The sequence below is a fragment of the Arvicanthis niloticus genome, chromosome X (assembly GCF_011762505.2).
Source record: "Arvicanthis niloticus isolate mArvNil1 chromosome X, mArvNil1.pat.X, whole genome shotgun sequence".
In the NCBI taxonomy this organism is placed as follows: Eukaryota; Metazoa; Chordata; class Mammalia; order Rodentia; family Muridae; genus Arvicanthis; species Arvicanthis niloticus.
This window is the reverse complement of record NC_047679.1, coordinates 126,329,743-126,343,930: the sequence shown is the minus strand read 5'-3', so window position 1 is coordinate 126,343,930 and position 14,188 is coordinate 126,329,743. Positions and strand designations below refer to the sequence as shown.

Sequence of the window (14,188 nt, the reverse complement as noted above, 5' to 3'; positions counted from 1 at the left end):
TACAAAGCTTTATTACCTCTTAAATTCTACATTTTTGGAGGGGTTAGGGGAAGGACTCTGGCATTGTCTGTGTATGTATGTGTGTGTATTTTGCCTGCATGTATGTCTCTAAACTTAGATGCATGCCTGATTCCCTCAAAGGCCAGAAGAAGACACAGAGTCCCTGGAATTGAAGTTACAGCTTATTCTGAGCCACCACATCAGTGCTGAGAATTGAACCCTGTTCTGCTGTAAGAGTATCTTAAACTCTTAACCACTGAGCCATCTCTCTAGCTCCCTGGATACCTTTAAAATGGTATTTGGTATAAAAAATGACTGGCTACAAATGGTGAGAGTATTTTATTTTATTTTAAATTATCTACTTTATATTGTTGCTATTAAAATTAATATTGAGAAGCCATGGATAATTAAAATGTACATAAAAATGCAGTCACTAAAATGTTTATCACAGGAGACTGGAGAGAGATAGCTCAGTGTTTAAGATCATTGGTTGTTCTTCCAGAGGCCCAGGGTTAAATTTCAAGCACCCACATGGCACTTTACAACTATATCTCCACTTCCACAGGATCTGACACTTTTACACAGACACACATCCAGGCAAAAACAAAACAAACAAACAAAAAAAACCAAAAAAACAATGCACATAAAACAAAAAATAACCAAAAATTTAAAAATGTTTATCATAACATTATTTTTTACTTTTAGAATTCTTATATTTATTTATGTGTGTGGGACTGGGAATGCATATTCCACAGAGAATATGCAGATATCAGAGAATAAATTATGGGAATCAGTTCTCTCTTACCAAGTTGGTACAGGGATAAATGAAGGCTGTCAGGTTTAGCAGCAAGAGTCTTTATTCACTGAATAATCTCCCTGCTCATAGCACTGTTTATAAAAGCAAAGTCAAAACAGATATAGAAATCTTACGATAGAAAACTTATTAAATCATTGCACACCTAGAAAAGTTATGGTTAAGATAGATTGCTAGGGAAGATATGTAGATTGGGGTCTACATTAAAAAATAAGTTGATAACCTGACAAAGTATGAGAACCATTTTAAATAACATGTTATATTCTTTTTTTCTACACTGGACTGTAACTCATGAAGAACAACAGGGACTATGGGATCCATGATGGTAGACTGAGGTCAATGGTTTAGGCACAACTGTGTCATCTTCCCTTTTGTCCCATATGCTACTCAACACAACCACATACCCACACACCCATGCATACACAATTTTTGATAAAGCAGATGTTCAATGAAGACTGAACAGAAGGTAAATCAAACACATGCATATATACCACAGTAGCCCAGTAGCCCAGTTCTCCTTGTCTGCTATAAGCAAGGTACATACAAGACAACAGTGTCTAGTGTCATAGTGGTATAATCTATATAGTACAGAAAAATATGTACAAGTAAAACATAAGACTGAAATTCTAAGTCTACTTTCCATTTTAGCAAACTGAGCTAAAGAATATACTTTCAAGTACAATTTTATCAGGAAGATATGAACAGACAGTAATCAGAGAAGCAAGAGATTTTAAAAATTAGAACTCCTCATAGGCTGACAATATACAAAGTTTTCCTCTCCAAAAAATCCTTTTAAGGACAAGAATGTCTACACTTAGAAATCAAAGGCAAGGTGACATTAAATCTTAATTTCTTCTACCATTGTTTTTTTAAGTCTACTAATTTGAAACAAAACCCAATGTACTTATTATGACAGCTCTTGAAAATTAACAGAGGAAGAAAAACAATCTCTAAGTTTTTAGTCAATAAAATTTATGTAACAAGTAGAAAGTATGACATGTGCATAAATATTTAAGGACTAAAAGAGAACTTTGTGAGCTAGGTTCAGTGACATGGTAGCATAATGTCTGGAATAGTCTGTACTTGACTCCAGTTCATTAAGGGGATTGAGCAGCTTGCAACCAGGCTGAGGATGAGCACACCCTAGCATCTGCAGAAAAGCCTGCACAAACACATGTTCTCATAGTCTTGTCTTTTCTTTGCAGCCCAGTTTAACCAACATTTAGCAAGAGCCTGCATAACATCAGGTATTGTGCCATAATGCTGACAGCAACCAAGGGTCTGCCCTTTCTTCCCTGCATCACTGAGGTGGGCTGTGACCTCTCAGTGATGCTCTCATTAGAGCTCTTTCATACCTTCCTTCTGCACCCTGGACTTGGAGCTCATAGAAGGCAGCTGTTCTTTCTTCTCCCATTTCACCTGGTGCTACTTTTGTAGTAGGTCCTTGGGAATTACTCATCAGAAAATGAGTACTCTCTCAACAACATGACTACTGTTATTATGAAAGAAAAGACATTCTAGGAGGGAAATGTGACATGATACTCACAGGAATCCGATTTCGGGATCTAAAAGTTGCAATTCTCCTAAGGTCATCATCTGAGGTCCGATAGGGAACCACCAAAAGAGCAGGGTATGTGTCACAGAGTTCATAGCACTTATTAATAAAAGTTATCCTCCAATGGTGATTGGGCAGGCCCTGCAGGACAATAGGAAGCATTAAGTCAGCATGAAATGTCTTCTTGTCTGTAATATCTGGCTCTGTCTTCCTTCTACCATTATGTACACATGCCTCTTTGACCACAGAGTGATTGACAGCCTACCTATTTACAATAAGGATGTCAAATCAACAATCCAGACAACATGAGCACATGGACAAAACACTGGTGGTTTCCAAAACCAAACTATTCCTCCTAAATATAGGTTCTCTGGAATTTGACATTTTGTTTCTTGTAGATATATTTTTTACTCCTTCTCCAATACAGATAAGCCCAAGTTCATCTCCTACTCATGCACCCCTTCCCCTCCTGTGTTAACCTGTGTTTACTTGAGGGTTGCAAGAGAGCTAGCAGCTTCTTCTCCATGCTCCAGACAGAGAGAATGATGTAGTCTGCTCCCACATGGAAAGAGGCCCTGGGGGTTGGAGGGAGGAACCCTTTTGGGGAGGCTCATTTCGCCACCTCCGACAAGTTATTTAAATCAAGAGCCTGGGGACCCAGGATTATCCTGTAAATTGTGTGAGGAGTAGAGTCAGTATTTTAAGCAGACTGCTAGTATGATAGGGAGACACAGAGGCCACCCCCTACCTATTATTCGCCCACAAAATTATATCCACTAAGGACAATAACCAGAGGTGGTGGAATATTCTCTCCCCATACTCACAAATGCACAAACACACACATGAACGTGAGCATGGTGGCTGTTTGCTTTGGGGACAGACATTGTACCTTTTCTTTAGGTCTGGCCCTATGTACCACGGCCAAACAGATGCTGAGTCTGATGCTGAGTCCAATTAGAGAGTTTTTAAGTCCCATCAGAAAGTTACAAGAAAAAAAGATTGAATATAATGGCAGTCTAGAAGAAAATACCTACAAAGGTCATCTATGCATGCAATTCTTAAAAAAAAAAAAAACCAGGAAATGATTTTGTTTTAAGCTAGAAGCTCAAACTGAAGGAAAGTCTTATTATGTACTGTCAACATCAACTAAAGACAAGATAAAATGCTTTCATACAAAATGTCAGAGAGATTTCTAAAGCATGAACAATGTTCTAATGGTCTTTCTTTCATCTTAGTAGTCAGTCTAGAACAGAGGCCATTAAAGTGAAAGGTACACATCCTTTGAAACTACAGTAGCCTAAAGCAGATTCACAGGATCCATCATAACTGTGATTATAGCAAAGCCTCCCCTCATCTAACCCCAGGGTAAAATCTGCTTATGAATGTGCAAACCACTGATCAACACTGAAAATGAAAGTCAACCAGGGTCATGATGGTGGAAGGGGTGGTTAGGAAGTTTTTCACAAGGTTGAGGTTCTGGAATTGTACTCTATGTTCACTTGCTTTTCACAGAGAGCAACTGGCCTTAATTTGATTCTCGAAAGCTCATTTCATAACATTTCCAAATTATTTTAGGAGCCTTGTAGAAGAAATATGAAAAATTCCGTTGCACAACTCCTAGCCATTATATTTGAGGTCAAGTTGTGGCTTTTGTTACATAATATGCTTGCTTGCAACATTCTTTATAAAAGTTCTAGAAGACTTTTTTCTTGCTATGTATACGGTAAGTATGATATGTATGGCATGTATGTGTGTGTGTGCACATGCATGTGTTTATGAAAGCATTTATACTTGTATGTGTACATATGAAAGCCAAATATTGATGTCAGGTATCCTCCTGCATTTTTCTCTACCTCATCTTTTGAAACAGTTGTATCACTGAACTTGGAGCTAAATGACTGGCCAGACTAGCTTGCCAGAGAGCCCCTGGGATCTTCCAGTATCTCTTCCCAGTGACGGGATTACAGATATAGGCTACCACGCTTGGCTTTTAACATGGGTTCTGGGGATTCAAACTCAGGTCCTCACATTGCAAGTACTTTAACCTTCTGAGACATTTCCATACTCCAAACCTCATGCTCTTATCACAAATGAACATACACGCAGATGACCTTTGTGTAAGAGAATAATAAAGCTCTTTGTGGATATTATACATCAATTGTAAGAAAAGTTCTAACTCATTTGAATCTGTAATTCAGGACATATATAAGTTAAATAAAAAGATTAGTAATATTTAAGTTTATACACACGCACAAAGTAATGTATAAAGGTTTGACTTTTCTAGACCCTCAGTATTTGACTCATTTCATAAAAACCACAAAATGGAAGTTCCTCATAAAGGAAATGAAGCAGAATTAGTCATTTCGTTTTCAGATCAGTTTGAATATGGCTACAGAATGAGCTTGGTAGATACAAGAGGAAAACAATGAGGTACATTATACAAAATGTGGATGATAATACAGCCATGAACACAAACTAAGCAAGGCTGTTAACTTATTTTGAAAAGATGACCAACAATGTAATTTCCCAATGCATGTTTGCAATTCAACACATACCAGACAATTGCATTTATTAACTTACCTGCCTTCTGTATTCTTCAACTGGATTATAAATAGTCCACCCATCCACGTTAAACTTCTCTTCATTTACAAATGCAAATAATGGCTAGGAAAGGCCAGAAACAGGAGTTTAAATTTCAATGTGCAATGATAGTCTATAAATAGTTTGTACTTTAATTTTTCACAAATAAAGTTCATAGATTCATTAACTATGAAATTGCAACCCACATTGAGACTTACAACAACAAAAAACTGTGGAAAATTAAGACAAGCCTTACATTAACCTCTATCTTCAGGAATAATTACTTTTAAAACCTTGATTTTCTATGGCTACAAATGTCACCTTGGTGCTTTTTTAAAAATACTACTACTACTACTACTTCTTCTTCTTCCTCTCTCCTCTCTCCTCTCTCTCTCTCTCTCTCTCTCTCTCTCTCTCTCTCTCTCTCTCTCAAACACACACACACACACACACACACACACACACACACACTCACACCAGATTTCTAGACTAAAAAGTACCTATGAATATTAAATACTATCAACTGATTAGTTAAAAGTCACTAAAAAAGGAATTCAGGAATGATTATTAAACAGTGCACCTGTCTCAAGAGTTTCATGACATGTTTATCTATTTAAAGAAAGACTGAACATTAGAAATCCTAATTAACTGCTCTCTGTGAATTCTGAATCAATGTTCCAGCCTCTGAAATAACAGGACTCTGACCTTTCAAGGCACTATTGATGAATTTCCTAACTTTGAATACCATCTGTCCCCTAGTGACCATTCTAGCTCCTTGCTCTGAATGTGGCTATGTGTAAACTCCACAATCCCCACAGGTACATCAAAGGAATGAGGCAGGGCGGGGGGTGACTCTGAGGCTAATGCCATAAACCAAACCCTTGGCTCCACCCCAGCAGTCCAGTTTCTTTCCAGTCTCCTCTGTTTAGCCAATGAGAAATCCATGCTCCTAGGTGACTGACACAAGTACTATACTGCTAGTCTTCTCACCACCTGCTTACCCTCTGGTCTCTCACTTGCCTTATCACAGTAACTCTGCATTATTCCCATTTTCAACTGTACATCTCTAAGGTCAGAGCAACAATGCTGCAATATTAAGTTACATCAAGTCATTCAAAATCATCCCACAGCTTCCCGTTTGACTCACAGCAAAAGTTGAAGTGCGTCTACTGCTCCACATGGCCATCTGCCATCTGGACACCCCTAGATCCTCTACACATATTAACTATAAAATGAAGCTTGGCCCAGAACACAGATTTTTTTTCTTTTTGACTGAATGGCACAGTGAAGTCCTGAAACACCTGCAAACCCTGGAGATGCTGTGGCTGGACACTTGTTCAACAATCATCTATATACTTATCTATTTTCGTTTGTTACTACACTGAACTGTGACCCTTCCCTTATATTACATGGGATTTTTGGAAAAGTCTCATTTTGTAGCAACAGTTTTCTATGTTTGGATAGAAAAAAGTTAAGGTAAAAAACTGACCACCAAAATGCTGGATCTCACTGTCTTCCTGAATTTTCCTATGCATGCATACATACAGCACTCTCAGTGGGTCTCAAGTATGACACTGTCAGATTCAAATGCTATATTCAACAGTGGATAGCATGTGCCTAACACATTAGCCACCACATAGACCTAAGAAACTGACCAAGGCTCTAGCCTGACACTGACTTAATTCCTAATTATTTGGTGCCAAGAGGGAGAAGAAATAAGGTCTGTTAACTGATGTTTACCTCACACTTTTGAAGAACTTCTCTAATAAGGAAAAAAGTTTGTCAGTGACATATCACTGCTCTGGCTATCTAATTCCACCCTGGTCAGTACCTAGGCTGGGTAAATACTCACTATCCCTAAATTCTCTGACATGGGCACATAATTTGAGAGTTAAGGATGTATAGTTACACATTTGGAAGGCTCAAGGCCAACAACACTTTCTATGTACATCACGATGTCTCAGTCCTTGATAGTAACACTTGATTGTTGCCTTGAGTATTCCTTCATATATCTTATATGAAAATTATTGCAAAATTATTATGAGAAGATTAAAGCTATATTGTCCAATTCACCACCATCTTCTGAACACTTTACACTAATGAGAAGTCTAGTACAGGCAATGCCATTTTTCTTTGCCATAAGTACGAAACAAGAAATTGCTTTCATAATGACGCTTCACATTGTGAACTGGTCATAGGCACATCCACCCTGAAGCTTGTGCATGTGTCCTACAATAGCTCTCAAACTGGTTAACATATCTATAGGTGACATCATACCTCAGTGTAAATTCCCCCACTCCCCTGTAGAAGGAAGCAAAAACCTAGTGACAGGAAGAGCTCCTAGATCACTCTTGAGCCTCAAATCCAGACTCACAGCTCAAACATTTTGGAAAAAAATTTAAACCACATAATTTCTAAAATTTCTCTTTAGGAAATAACATAGCAACACCGTACAATGCTGTATCAGAGAGCGGGATGGAAAATGCTTGAAGCTTAAATCACTATTTTCACCATTCCAACAAATTAGCTTTTAATTATACGGAAACCATTTGGCTCAAGTGAAACAACCATTCTAGACCAACAGATGCTTATAGCTTTCAAAGCAGAACATACCCGGACTTTTTCTAGATGTTTTTGTTTTTTTTTCCTCAAAGATTTAGATAAGAGAAAGAAGCAAGAATTTTATAATGGAAGCTCACTGTTAGATAACACAAAGGTGGATAATTACAGGAAACAAAACAAATATTAAGCAGGAAATTAAAGCACACTTATCAAAATCCATATATCATACATCATTAAAAAGTATACAGTTCCCCACAAGTGGTAACTTATTACCAGCCTAACCTGAATTGCTGTCTGAAAAATGTTTTAACTTGAAGTTAATGGCTTACCTGACTTGAGGTTTTCAGCTGGCATTTTATTTTCCCTTCTAGACAGTCCATTTCAGAGCTTTGAGGTCATTAGAATCTCATTAGTGAACTGACATTCCCAAACATAACCGTGGGCCTGTTTTTGACTCTCCATCTTAGAAGTGAAGTCTCATTGAGAGACTACAACATCAAGCAGGCAGAATTGTTCACCTAGTTAAGTGAGGATGGTACCTACTTTGACTTGCCACATGCCCAGGTGAGGTTGACATCTAGTCTTTTGATTGTTTAAGCTCTGGTTCCATTTCTTTGCCTATGAATTCTCAAATGCATCCCTAACCTAGCAAAGTCAGAACAGTGACATGTTTTGCCAGGAACTAGTGATGTGTTGCTGCTCAGTGTGCTGTTTATAGCTTCCTTTTGGGGTATGGTCCTTTTCCAGCCATGTCTTCTGCGTCAGAACTGAGGAGTTTGACAGGTTCCATTTCAAGATGCCCATGTCTTATCTAAGCTCTAGTGAACCAGAATTTTTAGGGTTTCTACAAGCTAACTTCTCTCCTGCACTGGTCCTAGAAGGACAGATAGACTAAAACAAAATACTTAGGAATCTGTAGTCAAGGTATTTGGGCAATGAGTCATATTTATAATTATAATCATGGGATCACATATTTACAGAGAACATTAGGGGGACTCCAAGTATCCTTCAGCCAGTTTCCCTCAATAGCATCTTATGTAAGTGAACAATGTCAAAACGGGCACAAAGATATTAGAAAAGCCGGCTATGCCTAGCCCAGAATTTAACAAGTGTCCAAGTCTTTCTTTGTTTTACTCTGTATTGGTATTTGGGCATTCCATCAGTTTCAATACATACTAGTCAAGCTGTAGAGACTAACAAAAAGAGCACATGCACATTTTTCCACATTAAAAATAGCACAATGTAACATTTGAAAAATGTTAAAGGACAAAGTTGAAATGAAAATCTCTGATTCTGCACAAGGGGAAAAAACCAGTATGGACATATAGAATATAGCTTGTCATTTTCATTTAGCTACATTTAACACTGTTGTGTCTTGGGGGAAAAATTCCAAAATAACAACAGACTCTAGCTTTTGCTTAGATGTTATTTTAAAATGGCACATATATAAAGATTTGCTTAAAGAATGTAGATAAATTTTTTTTAGAAAACTCATTTTAAGTTAGCATATAAAGTAATTGGTTTCATTATGGTATTTGACTACATGTGTTTTAATTTTAGACTGGGTGTTTAAAACTTTATTGAAATGAGTAAATGTTTCCTAACTGAGTGGGGTTGCTCTGTAGTGTTCTCTCAGAACTGGATGTTTTCGAGTAAGATTGATGAAGATGAAGACTCAGAGTCATCTCAAATAGAAGACAGTTCCGTTAACATCACGTCTTTAGTATTTGGGGGCCTGGGTATTGTGTGGTAGTAAGATTGATTGTCTAATATGCATAAGAGCCTAGGTACAAATACTTAGCACCAGAAAAACAAAGAAAAACAAGTATTCCAGGGCATAAACTGAGGAACAATGGACCTTTAGAAGTCTCTTCAAATGGTGGGGCCATCCCAGAGCAACACATTCATGGAGTTTAGGAAGATCATCTCCTTTGATAAAGGGAATAGACTTATTTCTCTGAATATCTAATACCTCAAGATTCTAGGGAACTACTAAGTAGTTCTTTTTCTGACATTTTTATGTTTGTTTTTTAAAAAGACAAATATGATCTCACTCTGAAACCCTAGCTTGCCTGAAATTTTCTATATAGAACAGGATGGCCTCAGCTCCTGGCATGCCTCCTGCTTCACCCTCTCGAGCACTTAGATGACAGGACCTTGCCTCTATGCGTAGGCTACACACTAGTTTAATGGGAGTTTAAGGGACTATTTTTTTCACATTTTAATTTCTGATATTCTTCTGAACTGATGACCTTTGTCATTAAAAGCTACTGATCTACCATTTTAGGATATAAAGTCACCTCATTTTGTACCTTTTGGATTATACTTAAGAAACAAAGTTTCTTCATTTCAGAAAATATTTTCTTGAAAATCTTTAGAACCCCTAAATTTAAGGAATCATATGAGGTACTGCAGACTAAGGAATTAAAAAAATACTTTGAAAATTTTATACAGTATATTTTAATCATACTGATTCCTTTCCCTCAGTTCCTCCCAGATCTGCCCCCACCTCCCTACTCCCCTAATTTCTTGTTATTTTTTTTAAAGTCATTACAACCAATTGTGTTACCCAAATACTCTTAGGTGTGGGTCCTGCCCTGGAATATAGGTCAGCTTACCAGTGGTCACACCCTAAAAGAAGACAGATTCTCCCTCATCCAGTACCTATTAAGTGCCAAGACCTCCTTAGCTAGGAGTGTTCACATCTCAGCCCTCATTCTGCAGGATTTCTACATGTCATCCCAGTCATAGAGTGCATATGTGCAGCTGTCCCACTATGCCTGGAAAACACATTCCTTACAGTTATCTGCCACCTTGCCTCTTAAAATCTTTCTCCCTGAGCCTTTGGCTAAGGGAAAAGACATCCCATTTAGGGTTGAGCACATGACAGTGTTTTGGTTTTTGTAAATTGACCAGATGCATGTCCCCGTGTTAAATGTCATCTACTGTAAAAGGAAGAAGCTTCTATGGTGAGTGTTGGTAATCAGTCTAGCAATAAGTCATTAGGAGTTGTTGTGCTACAACTATGTGCATTTAGCAGAATATAGTATTAGTTTCTCCTTTAGGGTCTATGACCTATATAGTCACAGGTTTCTGGCCCAATAGCAAGTGCTAGGTATGGGTTCTCTCTCGTGGAGCAGACTTTGGATTCAATCACAAAATGGCTGGTTAATCCTGTAACATTCGTGCCATTATTTTCCAATGGACATATCTTGTCAGGGCAGTCATTACTGTAGCTCATAGAGATCATAGCTGGGGAAAGCTTATGATTACTTTTCTCCTCCAGCAACAAGTAGATTATGCACCTTCCAGTACTATGAAAAACTACACACACACACACACACACACACACACACACACACACACACACACAGCCTTTTAAAAGGAAAAATGATTGGACAGGTTTTGCAAGCTTTGGCTTGCCTTTTACCCCAGCAGTATCTATGCTTAGCACCCTTACACATATAGAATGGCCCTAGGCAACACACCCCTGCACTGGCAGTCTATCTGGCTTCTTCACATTGCACATCACTCCTTTAGTTAGGCCTAACCTGACTGATGCCCTGCTCATCTTTCAGTATTTTCTTCCTCTAGGAAAGCTTTTTATGAATATCCCCATGAGATCTCATGAAGCACTCTACTATATGTATTTGCTTGTCTACACCATTCAGGTAATGGTGTTCCTTGGAGACAGCCAGTGGAGATCAGTTTTAGGTCTGCAGGCCCTACCATGAAAAAGGCATTGAATGGCTAAGAAAAACTATCGGAGAAAGAGATAAAAAAGAAGAGGTACCAAGGACGGCTGGCCCTCGCAGACACTCAAACATCTTATGAATCCTGAGCAGGGAAGAGCTGGACACGGTGGCACATGCTTGTACTCCTAGTGCTTGGGACCTAGAGCTAAGAATATTCGGATTATAAACAAAAACCCAGGATAATGAAAACTATTCTCAACAATAAACTTCTGGTGGAATCACCATCCCTGACCTCAAGCTGTACTACAGAGCAATAGTGATAAAAACTGCATGGTATTGGTACAGAGACAAGCAGGAAGATCAATGGAATAGAATTGAAGACCCAGAAATGAACCCACACACCTATGGTCACTTGATCTTTGACAAGGGAGCTAAAACCATCCAGTGGAAAAAGGTCAGCATTTTCACCAAATGGTGCTGGTTCAACTGGAGGTCAGCATGTAGAAGAATGCAAATTGATCCATTCTTATCTCCTTATACACAGTTCAAGTCCAAGTGAATAAAGGACCTTCAAAAACCAGTTACACTGTAACTAATAGAAGAGAAAGTGGTGAAGAGCCTCGAATACTTGGGCACAGGGGAAAAGTTCCTGAACAGAACACCAATGGCTTATGCTCTAAGATCAAGAATTGAGAAATGGGACCTCATAAAATTGCAAAGCTTCTGTAAGGTAAAGGACACTGTCAATAGGACAAACCAGCAACCAACAGATTGGAAAAAGATCTTTACCAATCCTACATCCGATAGGGGGCTAATATCCAATATATACAAAGAACTCAAGAAATTAGACTCCAGACAACCAAATAACCCTATTGAAAATGGGGTACAGAGATAAACAAAGAATTCTCAACTGAGGAAACATGAATGGCTGAGAAGAACCTAAAGAAATGTTCAAAGTTCTTAGTTATCTGGGAAATGAAAATCAAAATGAGCAGGGCAATGGTGGTGCACACCTTTAATCCCAGCACTTGGGAGGCAGAGGCTCGTGGATTTCTGAGTTCGAGGCCAGCCTGGACTACAGAGTGAGTTCCAGGACAGCCAGGCTTACACAGAGAAACCCTGTCTCAAAAAACAAAACAAAACAAAACAAAAACAAAAAACAAACAAACAAAAATAAAAATCAAAATGATCCTGAGATTCCAACTTACACCAATCAGAATGGCTAAGATCAAAAACTCAGGTGATAGCACATGCTGTTGAGGATGTGGAGAAAGAGGAACACTCTTCCATTACTGGTGGGATTGCAAACTGGTACAAACAAACTGGCAGTTCCTCAGAAAACTGGAAGTAGTTCTAACGGAAGACACGGCTATACCACTCTTAGGCGTATATCCAAAAGATGCCCCACCATACCACAAGGACATGTGTCCCACTATGTTCATAGAAGCCTTATTCATAGTAGCCAGAAGCTAGAAACAACCCAGATGTCCCTCAACAGAAGAATGAATACAGAAAATATGGTTTATTTATACAATGGAATACTGAATATTCAACTATTAAAAATAAGGACATCATGAATTTTGTGGGCAAACTGACAGAAAATACCATCCTGAGTAAGGTAACTCAGATGCAAAAGGTACACGGTATGTACTCACTGAGAAGTGGATATTTGCCAAAAAGTACAGAATACCCATGATACAACTCATAGACCCTACGAAATATAACAAGAAGGAAGGCCCAAGTGAGGATGCTGCAATCTCACTTAGAAGAGGAAAGAAAATAATCACTGGAGGTAAAGGAGGGACCTGGATGGGAGAGGAAAGGGAAATGGAAAAGGGAAAAGGGAAAAGGGAAAAGGGAAAAGGGAAAAGGGAAAAGGGAAAAGGGAAAGGGGTGGGGCAGGATTAGGTATAGGGGTGTTATAGTTTGTATATGGGATAATTGGGAGTAATGGGACAATTGATGCTGGTGAGCTGGAGCTGAGAAATTAGTGGTGACTAAGAAAAGACCAACAACACTAAGGTCAAATCTTCTGGGAAGTGTTTTCTAAGAGCACACAGAAGCTGTGTTCCAGAGATAGCCAGGGTTGTACCTCATGCTGCAGCTGTACTTGGTAATGTGTAAGAGTCACCCAGGTGGTACTGGTTTTGAAGGCATGAAGGGGTCATGAAGAGCAGCTGAGGCTTGGCACTGTGAGAGGCCATGGAAGGCCATTGGTGAAGGTGCAGCCTCAGGTGTAGTTGATGGTCCAGGACTAAAGGGGTCATGCAAAGGATTTGAGGCTTGGCACCATGAAGAGAGCCTATGAGAGGCTATTGGTGAAGCCTAATTGCAGTTGAAGACCCCAGCATATTGGAGATGCCAGTACCATAGGATGATCACTAAAAACGGCAGCGGCAGTGGAGAGGATCAACCTGAGCTTAGAGTGCTACAGAGGGCAGAGCTGGAGAAGTGATGCCAGCCCTTTGGAGGAGCCCAGAAGAAAGTGTGTGGATCCCAGACACTGAAACAAGAGCTGTAACACTGAAGTTGCCTTGGAGACCCCAAGATGTTCGAGATGCCAGAGTCATAGGATACCTGCTAAGGAAAGCTGCTAACACGGAGTTGAACCAGCCCAGGAGAAAGAAGATTGTTGCTGTCAACAAACATGAAAAAGGATTTGGAGATCTGAAGACCAATTTGACATCAGACAAGGAGATGCAGAGTTTGGAGTTTGCCCAGCTGGTTTCCTGTCTTGCTTTGGGGATTACAGTTAAGTGATTGGATGAATCTCAGAAGAGACTTTGAACTTTGGACTTTTAACATTATTGAGATTGCTATAGACTATGGGGACTTTTGAAGTTGGACTAAATGTATTTTGCAATTGCTATGTATAGGTATGGCCCCCACAGTGTCATATGTTTTAACAAGCCTATGGGGGCCATAGAGTGGAATATTATGTTTGTATATGCTTGGCCCAGGGAGTGGCACTACTAGAAGGTG

General features: G+C 39.0%; 1 protein-coding gene across 3 annotated transcripts in view; it reads right to left on the bottom strand.

Annotated features, from left to right (window-relative positions):
- Positions 1-14,188, bottom strand: part of Mtm1 (myotubularin 1) — a 117,185-nt gene that overhangs the window by 25,785 nt on the left and 77,212 nt on the right. For all 3 annotated transcript variants that reach the window (XM_034485685.2, XM_076918868.1, XM_076918867.1), the window contains exons 7-8: positions 4,950-5,033; positions 2,361-2,510 (exon numbers count right to left, since the gene is read on the bottom strand). In XM_034485685.2, coding sequence (XP_034341576.1) covers positions 2,361-2,510; positions 4,950-5,033 — 234 coding nt within the window. The remainder of the gene's footprint in view (positions 1-2,360; positions 2,511-4,949; positions 5,034-14,188) is intronic.